Source organism: Engraulis encrasicolus, chromosome 8, assembly GCF_034702125.1.
Source record: "Engraulis encrasicolus isolate BLACKSEA-1 chromosome 8, IST_EnEncr_1.0, whole genome shotgun sequence".
NCBI lineage: Eukaryota > Metazoa > Chordata > Actinopteri > Clupeiformes > Engraulidae > Engraulis > Engraulis encrasicolus.
The window spans coordinates 32,639,726-32,654,446 of record NC_085864.1 but is presented as its reverse complement, the minus strand read 5'-3'; the positions used below and the strand labels follow the sequence as shown (position 1 = coordinate 32,654,446).

The 14,721-nt window shown below is 43.8% G+C and overlaps 2 protein-coding genes across 2 annotated transcripts; one reads left to right on the top strand and one right to left on the bottom strand.

Annotated features, from left to right (window-relative positions):
• Window positions 1-4,506: 4,506 nt before the first annotated feature.
• Window positions 4,507-7,123, top strand: kbtbd3 (kelch repeat and BTB (POZ) domain containing 3). Its single transcript, XM_063204428.1, has 2 exons — window positions 4,507-4,672; window positions 5,591-7,123. Exons 1-2 carry the CDS (start codon window positions 4,511-4,513, stop codon window positions 7,046-7,048), a joined length of 1,620 nt encoding a protein of 539 aa, XP_063060498.1. The 5' UTR covers window positions 4,507-4,510; the 3' UTR covers window positions 7,049-7,123.
• Window positions 7,124-10,733: 3,610 nt separating this feature from the next.
• LOC134453641 (sarcolipin) lies at window positions 10,734-13,519 on the bottom strand. The gene is made up of 2 exons (XM_063204427.1): window positions 13,291-13,519; window positions 10,734-11,459 (listed from the first exon to the last, which is right to left on the bottom strand). Exon 2 carries the CDS (start codon window positions 11,305-11,307, stop codon window positions 11,212-11,214), a length of 96 nt encoding a protein of 31 aa, XP_063060497.1. The 5' UTR covers window positions 11,308-11,459; window positions 13,291-13,519; the 3' UTR covers window positions 10,734-11,211.
• Window positions 13,520-14,721: the final 1,202 nt, after the last annotated feature.

Here is a 14,721-nt window from a genome sequence, read left to right as displayed (position 1 = left end):
ATTGATAACATGTTCAAGACACGTTGCACGGCTCGGCAACCAAAATGGGAGCTGGAGCAAAATGTTTCAGACCGATGCAGAGGTTGCACGTGGGGAGAACAAACTGGTCTGGTGGTCTGATCTGTTTTGAGTACTTATTGCAATCAGCTGATTTGGAGCTGGTTGGATCAAATTTGTGGCAGGGTTTTTCACTTTCTGAACCCGGGATGGACACCTCTACACACCACTCGCCCCACCCCCTGTTCTCATCACTGCCAAATGCTTGTGCCAAAACGTCATCTCTGTGCATGCTGGAATATCACCCTGTGTGTCATTCCTTATGGTGTTCTTATGCCACCCACCGTCGTCTACAGACCAGGAGTGCATTTCTCGAAACCACAGTTGCTAAGATAACTAGGCTAATGGATGTTAGCCATGTTAGCTACTTTGATCGTTGCAGCCCAATCAACTAAATAGCAAGCTGGCTAGCAACGACGGTTTTGAGAAGCGCAACCCATATTATTACGATCATCAGCAAAGAGCAAACCTAATAACGAACATACCAGCTCACACCGAACAGTAGAGGGGAGGTCAAACAGCCTTATGTCTCTCTACAGCCTACCTTATCTATTCTCCAGCACATAATTGTGGAATGTCAAGTGTGTGGAGTGAGTTGGGTACGTTCTCAGCTCTGAATGTGTCTCCATTTTGGCTTAAAGTTAAATTATATATCCTTTATGGGCTCTCGGGGAAAGCCCAGGCCTTCGCATAGCACTTCCACACAAGAGGTCTTGAGTCGTGTAGTGGCGTTAGCTATTTAGTACGACTTCCCTTATGATTCCCTTATTGGACTTGTTTTAGCCACATGAAGTGGTCTGTGGTTGATGATGGATGAACAATCTATATTAGAACAACAATCATTTATTGATTTATTTGCTCTGTCCGCACACACAGTACAAAATCAGTACACTTCACGAAAACATTTTCATTATCATGCGATGTCTTGTTTGATGATTGTCTTGCTTTTTATTGATTGTGTAAAAAAAAAGAATGCTCACCATAATTGCTAAGTTAAAATTAAGATTGTGTCACCAATTATGATTGTTTCTTTTTTGGTGCTTTTCATGCTAAAGGATTTAATGTATTTCATTTTTATGAAAACTCACTTCCAGGTCTGTCCAAAAAAGGGGGGATGTGTGAAATACTAGACCTACGTAATGTGATAATGAATTGCCACAGGATCAGAATGATGCTTTGTTAACTCTCATGATGACATCTTTGATGGTAAACTATAGAAATAGAATTATTTATCTGGTTATATATATCTGTTGTAATTGCTTCTCCTTGGAGAGTGTTGTAAAGCTTATTTTTGAGTGGCAACCACTAAAATACTGCTTGATCTTTCGCTTTTTATAGCATGTTAATCCCTCAGCAAATGTCAGTGATACCCTTGTTTTTTTAATCTCCAAAGCAACACGCTCGCGCGCACACACACACACACACACACACACACACACACACACACACACACACACACACACACACACACACACACACACACACACACACACACACAGTACATACACAATCACACACACATGCTTGTGCTCACACAAATCATAGCTTACTTATTTATTTGGGGTCCTGTATTTTTGCAATAGACTGCTGCATAGATTTATAGCAAAAGCTTGCTGTCTGGAAGATGATTTGCACAAGGTATTTCTGGTGCAACTCCTTTAGCTGTCATCAGTCTCTTATGAGATTCATTTCACTGTCATGATGTTATACTCTGCCTTTCATTTCAAATAAAGGAATTATCTGTGAAATGTAGTCCAAGTCATTTAGTCTTGTGTAAAGTACAGTGTATGTCATTATTTATTGACTCAGTAAATACATCCTTTATTATTAGATAAACCTTAAACTAAACCATGGTGAATATGTCGAGAAGTGTTCAGTTCATTTTAGTTTACTTTATTTGTACCCGTAGGTCAGGGGTGGGGAACCTATGTCTCGAGGGCCGTTTGCGATACAATTTCAATGTTGTCTTCACATGAAATATGACATATTTTTAAAAAGAATCTTAGAAATTACATTTAGATTACAATTGAGTTATATTCAGGGGACCTAGAGAAGGTGGGGTCTGTTTTTACGGTGATTGCCTTCAATATAGGCCTAATGTGCAGGGGGAAATCCTGGTTTGTGTTCATAGCACGGCCCTCAGATGACTTGTACTGCCCCCAGAGGAATTTTAAGTGGCCCCTCGAATGAAAAAAGGTTCCCCACCCCTGCCGTAAGTAAACAAGTATTGCAGTTAAAAGGAAAGATAGTGTCCTTACACATAGGGTAGCCTACAAGACACGTGATACACACTAACATGGAATCTAAAAAGTACATATAGGCTATATACAAAAACAAATAATACAGGGACAGTGTAGACATATAAAAACATAAAAATCATATACACACAAGAGAAGCAAGTGTGTGCAGCATGACATCTTAGAGGGACGAGACCATCTTCTGCATGCACTTGCTTCGACATGATGTCACATCCTGGACTCGCTCCCACGGCTCTTTGTGCACATGCGCAAGACTTTTCCGGTTCATTTTTGTAAAGGCGGAGCAACTGCTGTCCAGGGTGCTGAAACTGTGAGTACATTGCCATGACGGCGGCTAAATGCCACAATCTGCTAACTGCACTACACGATACGTGTTTGTGTTGACTGTTGGTCTCTTTCGGTTCATTGTTGACGTAATTATCCTTGTAAGTTTAAATTACCTCGTGTCATCGAAGTTACACTAAATGCTAATTGCCGAGACTACAAGGTCCTTTGCTGTTTGGATGCGGTTAATAATTCACTACAGGGGGCTGACTTTTGAGCTCCCACTCACTTTTGTTGGCAACCGTAAATGCATTGCACCAAACATGAGTTCGCTGTTAAATAAGCGGTCACTGTTAATGTGAAAACTGCACATTCCCAAGCTGTTTCTGTCATGTATATACAGGCTTCCCGGCTCGAAAACGTGACTCCGTAACCTTATTTCGCCTCAGAATGCAGACCACGCACGCGACGGCGATTGCTTGAGGGTTGTAGGTAATATCACTGCTACAACCCATTAGCATCTTTTCTGCATGACTTACAAAACATGTTATTATAATGGGTTGGCTATTTGTTGACCCACTTTGAAAATGAGTAGTGCTAGACTAGTCATAAAGGAGACACTGAGAAACAAGACACGTGTTTCATATTCAAATTCAATTATCATCATTATTATTGTTAGTAGTAGTATTTGCACTATTATAGCCTACAGTGTTTTAAGCTACTGCTTAAAATATATTTTTCTCTGTAAATGAGCTCCCTATTCATTGGAGATATTGGAGCAGAGCAGGTTAATGGTGGTGTATGGCATGTGTCCCGAAACAGCCTGTTGGCCCCTCCCTGTGTATTTCTGCCCACTCACTCTTCTCCTGCAGTCAAACTCACTGACCCTAATCTACATCTCCTCATCCACACCCAAGAAGACCTTCAGTCCTCTGGACCCCTGGAGAACCATGGCTGCCCGGTGCAACGGGACCCCTTTTACCGGCTGGGGAAGCCCCCTCCGGGCCCCCGTCTGCAACGGGACGTCTTCCTCAGAGCGCCGCACCACGGTGGTGGTGTCGGAGGCCCACGGGCAGCAGATCCTCAGCGTGCTGCGGGGCTTCAGGGAGAGGGGCGTGCTGTTTGACTTCAGCATCACCGTGAAGGAGGAGACTTTCCCCTGCCACCGCTGCGTGCTGGCTGCCTGCAGCGACTTCTTCAGGTCGGTCAGGACAGGAGGAGCTCCAGGGGCGGTTTACTACGCTGATCATTGCACATTCATGTACTTTGTTTGCCTGGTTACTTACCACCAGACCTAATCACAAGTGAGATTGTCTTTCAGATCGAAACGATTGTGTAGAACTAAAGGCAGTATGGGAGTTCCCAGGCCAGTACTTTGTACCTAATGCATCAAATGATTTGCCTTTCTCAAAGTGAGGTAGTCTGGAGGGTGCCTATGCAATTTCTCGTAGGAAAGGTGTGGTTTACAATTGCCCATAGCCATTTATTGGGTGTTATGAATGTATCATTGGGCATACTAGTGTACTGTTTACGTAGCCCATAGCCAATCATGTGAGTTGTATCTATTCAAACAAACTGCAAGCTACTGTTTGGCTAGTATGCATCATCTCCTTTCCACCCGGATTCCCGGCCCGGGTCCTTTGCCGACCCCTCCCCGTCTCTCTTCCAATTCGCTTCCTGTCCACCTCTCACACTGTACTGTCAAATAAAGACGTAAAAAATACCAAAAAGAAAAAAAAAACTTTAAAAAAAAGAAAGGTTAACTACCACACTACTATGACATAACACAGGGCCTTTAGTAATTACTTGGTCATTGCCATTCTGGTAACAGCAAATTTATAGCAGCATGTCTTAACAGATGAATGTACTGCAGATCTACTTCATTTTCCTCTGTCACATGTGTGTCCACCTGCTATCTCTCCTTCAGAGCCATGTTTGAGGTGAACATGAGGGAGCGAGATGACGGTACCGTAGCCATCAGCAACCTGTCGTTGCGAGCCGTCAAGACCTTCCTGGACTTCGCCTACTCGGGCGAGACAGAGATCACAGAGGACAACGTGGACATGCTCTTCCAGCTCTCCTCCTTTCTCCAGGTGCCTTTCTTACTGCAGATGGGGTCGCCGGGCCTATTCACTATTTGCTGGAAATACTCAACTACATCATAACAACATTGCTATGACAGTACAGAGAGCCTTAAGTAACAGATTAAGACATAGCCATTACAATTTGGTGACAGGTTATAATGAATAATGTGGTTGTCTCTGTGGGGTCAGGTGCTCTGGTACAGCGCTAATACATTCATACCAAACACAAGCAACGTTGTCCATGGGGACTCAGGGTCATTTCCCAGCCCTACTCCATCTATCTCTCTTGCTCGTTTTCAGTTTCTCTTCTGTGCTGTATCCTAATCCAAGCAAAAGTCCTCCCAAATGACAATAGATAATAATAATATGGTTGTTTAACAATCCCCTGAAAGAGACGTTGAGAGAAGTTGGATGGAATGAGTGAGCTTTGGGCAGGGGCCCCACAAATGATTATTTTTCATCCCAAATCTGAGGTACCACTTGGGTGTCCAATGAGTGGGTGTCCAAGAAGGCAATACTGATTCTGAAGAAAAATCCTTCAATGCTACACATACAGGGTTATTTCTTCACAGTCCTTTGGAATGTGTAGTTTCTTGTGGGCTTTGGGCAATTGGGACAAAATACTTTGGACAAAATGGCACAACAACCTGCATGGCACCCATCTGTATGGTGCCTGTAGCCTCTTTGATGCACAGATGGGCCTGCCAGCCCGTTCACTCATTGCTGAAAATAACAACATTGCTATTACATTACAACATTGCTACTGCTTTACCAAGAGACTGAAGTAACAGATTAAGACACAATTTTGGTCACAGAAAGGTTATAACAGAGGCTCTGCGCAAAGGGGTTAAGCATTTTCTAATCATGTTACTAGGCATGTTACTTCTTCTGTGTGTTCCATCTTCCAGCTCTGCTCTTTCCATCCAGGTGCCCATCCTCTCCAAGGCCTGCAGTGACTTCCTGATCCAGTCCCTGGACATGTCCAACTGCCTGCAGCTGCTGGCTGTGGCCGAGGGCTACGGCTCCGCCCGCCTCCTGTGCCGTGCCACCGAGTTCATCACCCAGACTTTCCACACGCTCAGCTCCACGCCGGACTTTCTGGACATGCCTGCCTCTGTGCTCCGCACCTGCCTGGTTGCCGACGGACTCGACGTGCCCGACGAGCAGAGCGTGCTGCGGGCGCTGTTGCTCTGGACCAAGCACGACCTGGAGGGGAGACAGGGGGTGTTGCCGGAGCTGCTGGCCCACGTCAGGCTCCACCAGCTGCCCCCGGCTGTGCTGGAGGAGGTGGCTCAGTCGGAGAGTCAGCTCCTGGGGGACGGCGAGTGTGCCAGGCTGGTTGGGGAGGCCCAGGCTAAGCTGAGGGAGTTCACTGGGTTCTTCCCCGACGCTAGGCCTTCGACTACAGAGAGCTACATCTACGTGCATAAGACGGAGGAAAACGGCGAGATCCGCCACGCCTTCTGCTACAACATGAGTGCGGACCAGTGGCGCGAGCTGCCCCAGCAAGCGGCGCGGCTGTACGACATACCCGGCTCCAGCCTGGTTAGCTTCGGTGAGAAGTTATTCGTGACTGGCGGCTGCCGTGGCAACTGCTGCCGCACCATGCGTCTGCACATCGCCGAGCCGCACCACGAGGCCTCGAACGAGGCCTGGTGCTACTGCCCCGTGACGGACAGCTTCAGCAGCGTGCCGCCCATGCAGAGGCCCCGCACCATGCATGTGTCCGTCACGGCCCTCAACCGCGTCTACGTCATTGGCGGGAAGACCCGCGGGCCGCGCGGGATCCGTAGTCTCCTGGATGTTGAGTATTACGATCCGCTAAAGCGCCTCTGGACGTCGGTGAGCGCCTTGCCCCAGGGGATCTACTTCCCGGAGGTCAGCACGTGCGGGAGCATCATCTACACGCTGGGCTCCGAAGTGGAGATCACAGAAGTCTTTAACCCTTCGCTGGACTGCTTTTTCCGCTACGACGCTGCCAACGACCAGTGGAGCACGCTGGTGGCCACGTTCGGTCAGTTCTTCCACGCCACGCTGGTCAAAGCCGTCCCGGTGAACGAGACGCTGTACCTATGTGACCTCTCTACGTACAAAGTGTACAGCTTCTGCCCAGAGACGTGCGTCTGGAAAGGCGAGGGCTCGTTCGAGTGTGCCGGGTTCAACGCGGGTACGATAGGCGTGAGGGACAAGATCTACATCCTGGGCGGGGACTACTCGCCGGATGAGATCACGGACGAGGTGCAGGTGTACCACAGCGGCCGCTCGGAGTGGGAAGAGGTGGCGCCCATGCCGCGGGCTCTGACTGAGTTCCACTGCCAGGTGGTCTGCTTCAACCGCTACAGGGACCCCTGGAGGGTGGAGGACCCCGTGGAGGACACATCGTAAAGCCGCTCATGTCTGTCTGTCTGTCTGTCTGTCGTTTCTATCATATCCGTCTGTCTGTCTGTCTGTCTGTTGCTTGCAGGGATGAAAATGATGCACTTAATAGAGATATCAAAATATTTATCCACTTGATTGTTCATTGTTCCCAGAAAATAAGAGAAACTAATTTATATCCAAAACATGACACATTGGCATGGGCGCAGTGGAGACTTCATTATGTAGGTCTGTCTGTCTGTCTGTCTGTATGTCTGCTTGTCTGCTTGTCTGTTGGTTGGTTGAGAGCCACTTGCAGGGATGAAAATGCTGCCCCCCCCCCCCCACACACACCCTCCTCCATGTCCTCCATAGCATTGCTGATGAAAATATGCTATTGTCATGTGACTTCTACTTTAGTCATATTGTTCCGTTATATTTGTTCAACAGGCTTTGAAAATCTGTTTTCACAAAATTTGTTATCACATTTCATTTGTTTATGTTTTATAATGTTTTATAATAGTCCATTAATCATTGTTTATTGTTACTGTACATAAGCATTGTATTTCTATGTTTGACATGGCACCCTAATCAGGAATCATGGTTAGTTGATGGACATGTCTGTGTACTATAGTCATCTTTCCTGTGTAGGGCCAGGACACTCCCATGGAGGTACAGAATATGCAATGTCCTTTCTGACTCTGTGATTAATACGCAGAGGATCCATATACATTTTCTCAGATTGAGCTTAGAACTGAAAGTGACTTCACAATGCCTCCTTCACCGTGTGACTGCTTAGTTCTTTTAAGATAGCACTTTATGGCATTAGCACTTTTATTTTGAGGAGATGTTGGTCTTGACAGTGAGACAACTTAAGAGGTATTGTGCCATGTTCAGAGGTAATGCGCTTTGCTTTTTTTAAAAGTAGCATAAAGAGTCCACCTGACCTACAAAGGCAAATACTGTAGCCTCTTTCCGTCAACAGGCCTATTCACTCTTTGCCGAAAACACTCAACTACATCATAACAGCATTGCTATGACAATGCAGATAGTTTTAAGTAACCGATAAAGACATGATCATTATGGTTTTGGGGACTCTGCGCTAAGGGGTTAGGCTACCTGTAATTAAAAGAAAATTCAATTTTCTTGGGTTTACTGGTTTACTTGGGTCTACTCCTCAAAATTTCCTTAAAAATGAAGGGATTCCATTTAAAGTTTAAAAGTAGACATATCCAAGCTTGAGCACCTCATTCATTCAACAGCCATTTAATGTTGCTTTCTATGTGACTCAACAATATGCTTTCCCTGAGTTTCTCTTATATCCATCCAGTTGCTGCTCATTTGCTAAACGATTGATGCAAGATGTCAGCGAGTTATCTTTGTATGTTGTCCCTGAAAGACGTACTCTACTTGTTCAATGCACAGTGAGATATGTGTAATTAAGAATCAGTGGATTATCATTCAATTGTGATGTTAAGCTGCCGACTGATTCATCATACTTCTGTCTTTGTAGATATTGCACAGTCCATGACCATAGTGTCCACAGTGCCTGAGTGTAATATGAATGCCTTTGGTCTATTACTAACCATCAAAAGGCGTAAGGTGCGCGCACTTCCCAAAGTAACAACTAGCTACGGGTGCAGAATATCAAAAAAACACATAAGCAGAAAAGGAGAAAAAATATTCGCACACCGCAAAAGCTCCCTTGTCGTAATTTTAATGTGAAAAATGGCACAACGTTGCGACCAGCAAGGTCTTCGTCAGGTGTCCACCTGTGGTTCCAGGGACACCTGATGAAGACCTTGCTGGTTGAAACGTTGTGCCATTTTTCACATTAAAATCACGACAAGGGAGCTTTTGCGGTGTGCTTTTTTTTCTCCTTTTCTCCTATCACTAATCATCACACCAAATACTAACGTCTCAGTTGGCTATTAGTCTGTAATGGTTTAACTATGAAGTGAATATTGAAGTTAATATCATATATATCTAAATACCATGATCTGTATGGCACTGACTACAGATTGCATTTAATACTTGCGCCAACTGTTATCCTTCAAACCATGCTGTCCAAAATGCACCTGTCTATTCTTTTTCTGGAAAATACTGTTTTGCACTGAAGCAATAAAGCACAGAAACCTGTTCTGAGTTACAAATCAAACCCACTGACAGTGTTGGGTAAGTTACTTTATAAATGTAATCCGTTACAGTTACAAGTTACCTTGATTAAAATGTAATTGTACTGTAACTTTTTGGATTACTTTTACAAAGTAACGTAACTGATTACTTTTGGATTACTTTTGGATTACTTAAGGTTTAAATGAGCATTGACCCATGTTAAACATTTTATTTGTGAGAACGGACACTTTTTTAACCAAATGTTAAAATGTTGATAGAGTGTCAAGGGTCTTACGGATAGGCACACAGATACGGCAGTAACGCAGGAGATGATGTTTTTCTTTAGATGCGTCCCAGCATCTCTATAAGAGGGTATGTCAATGTACGAGCACTTGCAGTGCACTCCTCTCTCCTGGCGCTGCACTTGTCTCGCAATGCAATCAGCTGCGTGCTCCGGGGCCAAATAGTCAACAAGCTACCACCTTGTGGACACAGGAGGGAACAATTTGAAGAATGCGTTTCAGATGGACGGACAGACATACCCTCTTATAGAGATTCTGGGACGCATCTAAAAATAACAAACAAGTACACATGCATGTCAACATGCAAACGGCAATAATTATGACGTTTTTAGAGATTAACCGTCAATGTGATGGCGAGAGGACGCATACACGCAAACGTGCCCAATGATAAAAACGTCACTCTCTCCAGCACGCAACACTTTGCCAAACACGGAAGTGCTGCGAGACCGGTAAGACATGAAACTTTCAAATGCTCAAGAAACATTGCTAAGTGCTCTTAAAACACTGAAAACCCACTCGTTTTAACTCATAAGGATAAACAATGGAATTAGGCAAAACAAAATAAAGAAACAACAGATGTTGACAAAACTTGGATTTCGTGTGGTTTGATTGAAAATGTATGCGCGTTTGGATGCAATGTAGCCTATGCGAGTGTAATGTATGAACAGTCTACTCCGGGTTTAAATGGTTGTCAGCTAAGCATGTGTGTTAATAATTAATTAAATAAAAAGGGCCAAAGACTCAACCTCGCACAAATTGTAATCCTGTTAAGTAATCCCCATTCTCATTGAATGTAACTGTAATCTGATTACATCGTTTTTTTCTTGTACTGTAACGGATTACAGTTACTTTTATTTTGTATCCTTTTACCGTAACGCCGTTACATGTAATCCGTTACTCCCCAACCCTGACCACTGACCTGTGGTTGTTTCTGATTCTTTGTGAACTATGAATATCAGTGAGTGGTGTGTCCTTGGTTCACCACAGACCGTATGATCGTTTGGCTAATGATGATCATTATGCCGTTTGTAAAGAATGGCTCGTAAATGGGTGGTTAAATTTGTCTGAGGCTAATGTAGCATCAAGGGTCTTAAAGTGTTCTTTTACAGTATTTCAATAATGAAATGTCATGACATTGTTATAGCCATAACTTTATGTCATTACTCATTATATAAGGGGCCCAACTTTATTTGAAAAGTCTCACAATGACATGTAATAATATACTTTAATGTAGTGTCGTTGCGACACCCTTCAACATTGATATAGAGGAACTCAAAAAAAGCAGACACAGGCATGGTAATCACAGTCAATTTATAGTTATGCTGCATGACATCCAGACATAAACAATAGCAACAATTAATCAAATGTCAACAGACATGTTTTTTGACAATGAAAATGAATAACGTTGCAGCATTTGTAAGAACAGATTGTAACGAAATAAAGAGGGAAAAGTCATACATGAAAACGATCAAATAGACAACACAAACAGATGTTATGTTTTCCCTTCTGCTATTTCTAGTCCTATGACATGTTCTGTATGTGACGGCTTACTTTAGGTATTTTCCTGGAGACACATACTGAACTTATGCCACATTAAAGCAGAAAAATACAATAACTGAGGACCTTAGAGCGTATTCCTTTGATGTTGTTTGGCTCTGGCAACGGCACCCTTCTGTAATCTGCCTCTGACCTCATTGTGAGAGCATCACATTGAGACAGCCCCATCCATCCATCCGCCCCTTCACTACCACTCTAACCGAACCCCCCCATTGTGACTCAGTCTTGGTACGACTTCACCAGAAGCCACATGAGCAGCACTGTGATGAAGACGATCATGAAGTTCAGGAAGAGCTCCTGTACTGAGCGATCCATTCTGCCCAAAGGAGGGGGGAGTTTGAAGAGAGGGAGGTAGAGTAGAGGGTGCGCTGGACGTTTTCACAAGGTGGTGGCGATGGATGGATGACCAGCAGCTGGGCCACTGGAGAACCCGTAGTCTTGACCTTTGACCTCAGTAGTACCTAAAGCTGGCAGAACACAGAGGAGGATAATTTGGATAATCACTTGAAATATATTTGGTAAAAGATATTAGATATTTGGTGAAAGGTTTCTATCAACATATTTAGAGGACTCCCTGCTGAAGTCCATTGATTGATGTTCATCATCAATCAATCAATCAATGAGCATCATGCATTTCTTCTAAATATAGAATTTACAAGGGGCAAACAAAATGTGTTTGACTGTTCAGTTGTTGACAAACCAACTTCCATGACGATGGAACATAGTTTCTATCAATAATTGAGATTTAGAATTTTGGAAAATTGGATTTTGGCTATCGGTTATTCCATGACTGTGAGGTTTCCCTAATATAAGTATTTGTTTATGTTTCATAAGGCTTCTCAGTATTATCCCCATGTGAGCATGTTGTGAAGCAGCACACCTACTGGTATGTTGCTTGACGGAGGGGATAAAGGCTCCCGTATCACATTCTGATGTTATAAATACACAACAGACCCAGTGGATTAATTCAGGATTTTAGGCTGCTCTTCCCGTAATGGCCCACCTGTCGACCCTGAGCTGTGGGACGCTCAACTGTCCACGTCCAAGGCAACAAACGCTTTTGCATTGACAGCTTGTTGGCCTGGATCACATTCACATAAACACTGATGCATCTGCCTCAAAACATGCCCTGGTGTACGATGAGGCTGCTGAGCCCAGTTGCACCACTTTAACCCATTGATGCCGGATTCTGCGTTGCACAACATTGCCCCTACCGCTGGAGCTGCATAACGAAGCTTTAGGCTTATGAAATTCAAAGTTTTTGAATTAAACAATGTTAGAGCTGAATGAACATTTTTTAATGCAAAATGAGGGCCCTAGCTTTTAATTACAATGTATTTATTTTTCTACATGATTCAGAGGCTGAGACATTTAGGTTTAGGCTTTTACCAAAATGGCTTTAGAAGGTGTTTTTTTGCAGGCATTTTAGGAGACTGCACAGCTAGAGGCAACCATAACACCTTCTCATGTGTGTTTGTTTACATCCTTAATTTTAGGGTTTTTACAATTTTCTATTTGATTTGGAATTTTCTTAAAAGATACAAATGTATTTTTATTACACTAGAACAAGCTTGAAGAACTGACCGAATCATTTCCCCCTGCTTTTCTGTCTTTGTTGTTTACAATAATTCGGTCATCATACCTGTCTGAAGAGTTGTGCTAGCTACGATCGCATGGTTCTATGAATTATGGCATGTTATTGTATTTACTTTTGGGGCTTGGATGTCTGCCTTAAATGACCAGTTCAGTCCATTTCAACATGCAGTTGTAATGCTCACATTACCCTGGACTTGTAAGTACCTGAGTTTTTTTTTTCTTCAGCCATTTCCGAGATCTTGGTCATTGTAATGGGGGCAGCGCTTTGTTTACATTAAAAAAAAAAAACACATTTTTATTTATTCCTGAAAACATCCGAAAGGTTATCAGCATCATCAGACAACTAGCAAACAGCGGTACCTTTTGGGAAAATATTTGGAGTAGTCCTGCCTATGTTAATTTTAAAAAAATTTTTTTAAACAAATGCTGCCCCCATTAGAATATCTCATATCTCGGAAAGGGCGTAGCTGAAAAACATGGTATCACCGGGTACTGACAAGTTAAGGGTAGCATGAGCAATACAACAGCATAGTGAAATTGAGTGAACTGGTCCTTTAAGCCCTTGACGAATGTGTGTACATCAAATAAATCACTTTCCAATTTTTGTCCTGGGTGCCCCATATTCTACTAGAGAGAAAAATCTTGACGATGAAGAGTTATGAAGACTGGGTGAAGCTAAAGTTAACGCAGTAGATGCCTCACCTTGCCAATGATGCAGGACAGCTCTCCTGGAGGTAGTGGGGCATCAGATCAGCTGTTCAGTGAGGTATCGTCCTCCTCTCTCTTGCTGTCTCCTTTTCTTTTGGGCACCAAAGTGGTTCTGTGTGGTACGCGGGCACACCCACCCCTGGTTCTGTGCAGTACACGGACACACCCACCTCCGGGCCCCTCTAAAGTAGCCAGAGGAACATGGGCCCGCCCCGTCCCATCCCGTCCGAGCAATGACAGTGGCATTTGGTAATGGCATAATGAAGGTATTTAAGCCCACCTTAGAGATGGCCTCACACCATCTAAAGAATACGGTTCCTTTATCTCTGGGTGTTCCACCAAAGTCCAGGAGCGACGCTTGAAGGGATGGGTGAAGGCTTGTGGGTGCTGGGCCATGGCTGACGGGTGATGGGGTTATGGTGTGTGTGTGGTGAGGCGGCTTAACTCCTGGATTTTCTGCATAAGGATGCATGGAGCCATCCTGGTGGAGTCTGACATGCAGTAGATGGCTGGATTCCTGCTCCTACATTACTCGGCCCATCCATGCATATAAGTTATTTTTAAACTGTTGTTCATTGTTTGAGGCTTAGAGCTGTTCGAGTTTTTCTGTGATGCCTTTCTGTGATGTGGCAGGCAAATGTATGCATGTGAGTCAGTTCTGCTTTCGATGCTATTTTCACAGGAGCACATCAGGGAGATGCCAAACATTCCTCTATGCAACAAAGACTTCCCCTATATTGCAGAACAGAACTACATAGGTATGGTATGGCATTTATACTAAAATGTCTGCTTTGGCCTCTGACAATGTAGCCTAAATAATAATAATAGAAATATTATGTTATAAATATGTTAATGTAGTATATACAGTATTCCAGCTCTATACCATAGACTAAATTTTAAAAAAAAGTTTCCTTTTTCTTTTTTTTATTCATTCATCGCAGGCTCGCAGGCTTTTTTCCCTTTTATTTGTTCATCATGGAGACTCTTGTAGCCGAAACATCTGTCTGACCCTGCAAGAGAAGCACAAATAAGAATGAAGAGTCAAATGCAGTGTGTGGAAGATATCTATACTGTAGACCACAACCACACACTCATCACATTACACATGTTAGACAATGATGCAGGGGTCTGAATATGGGTTGACATTTGGACGTGGCAGCCAAGTGCAGACAGGCTTGATAAATTTGCTGCTAATTCCCGTCTAATATTGGCTTAATGACAGGATCGCTACGGCGATGACAACCCTCACACTTCCAGTGGGCTTAATTGGGGGACTTTTTTGCTGGGTCATCTGAAGTTTGCTTGGCAACACCCTGACACTAAACGCTATAAACAAGTCGCAGAATATTCCTCACCTCAATCCATAACTATGGGTCATTTTGAAGTGTGCTTGACGTGTGCTGACAATGCTATAAACAACCCCCA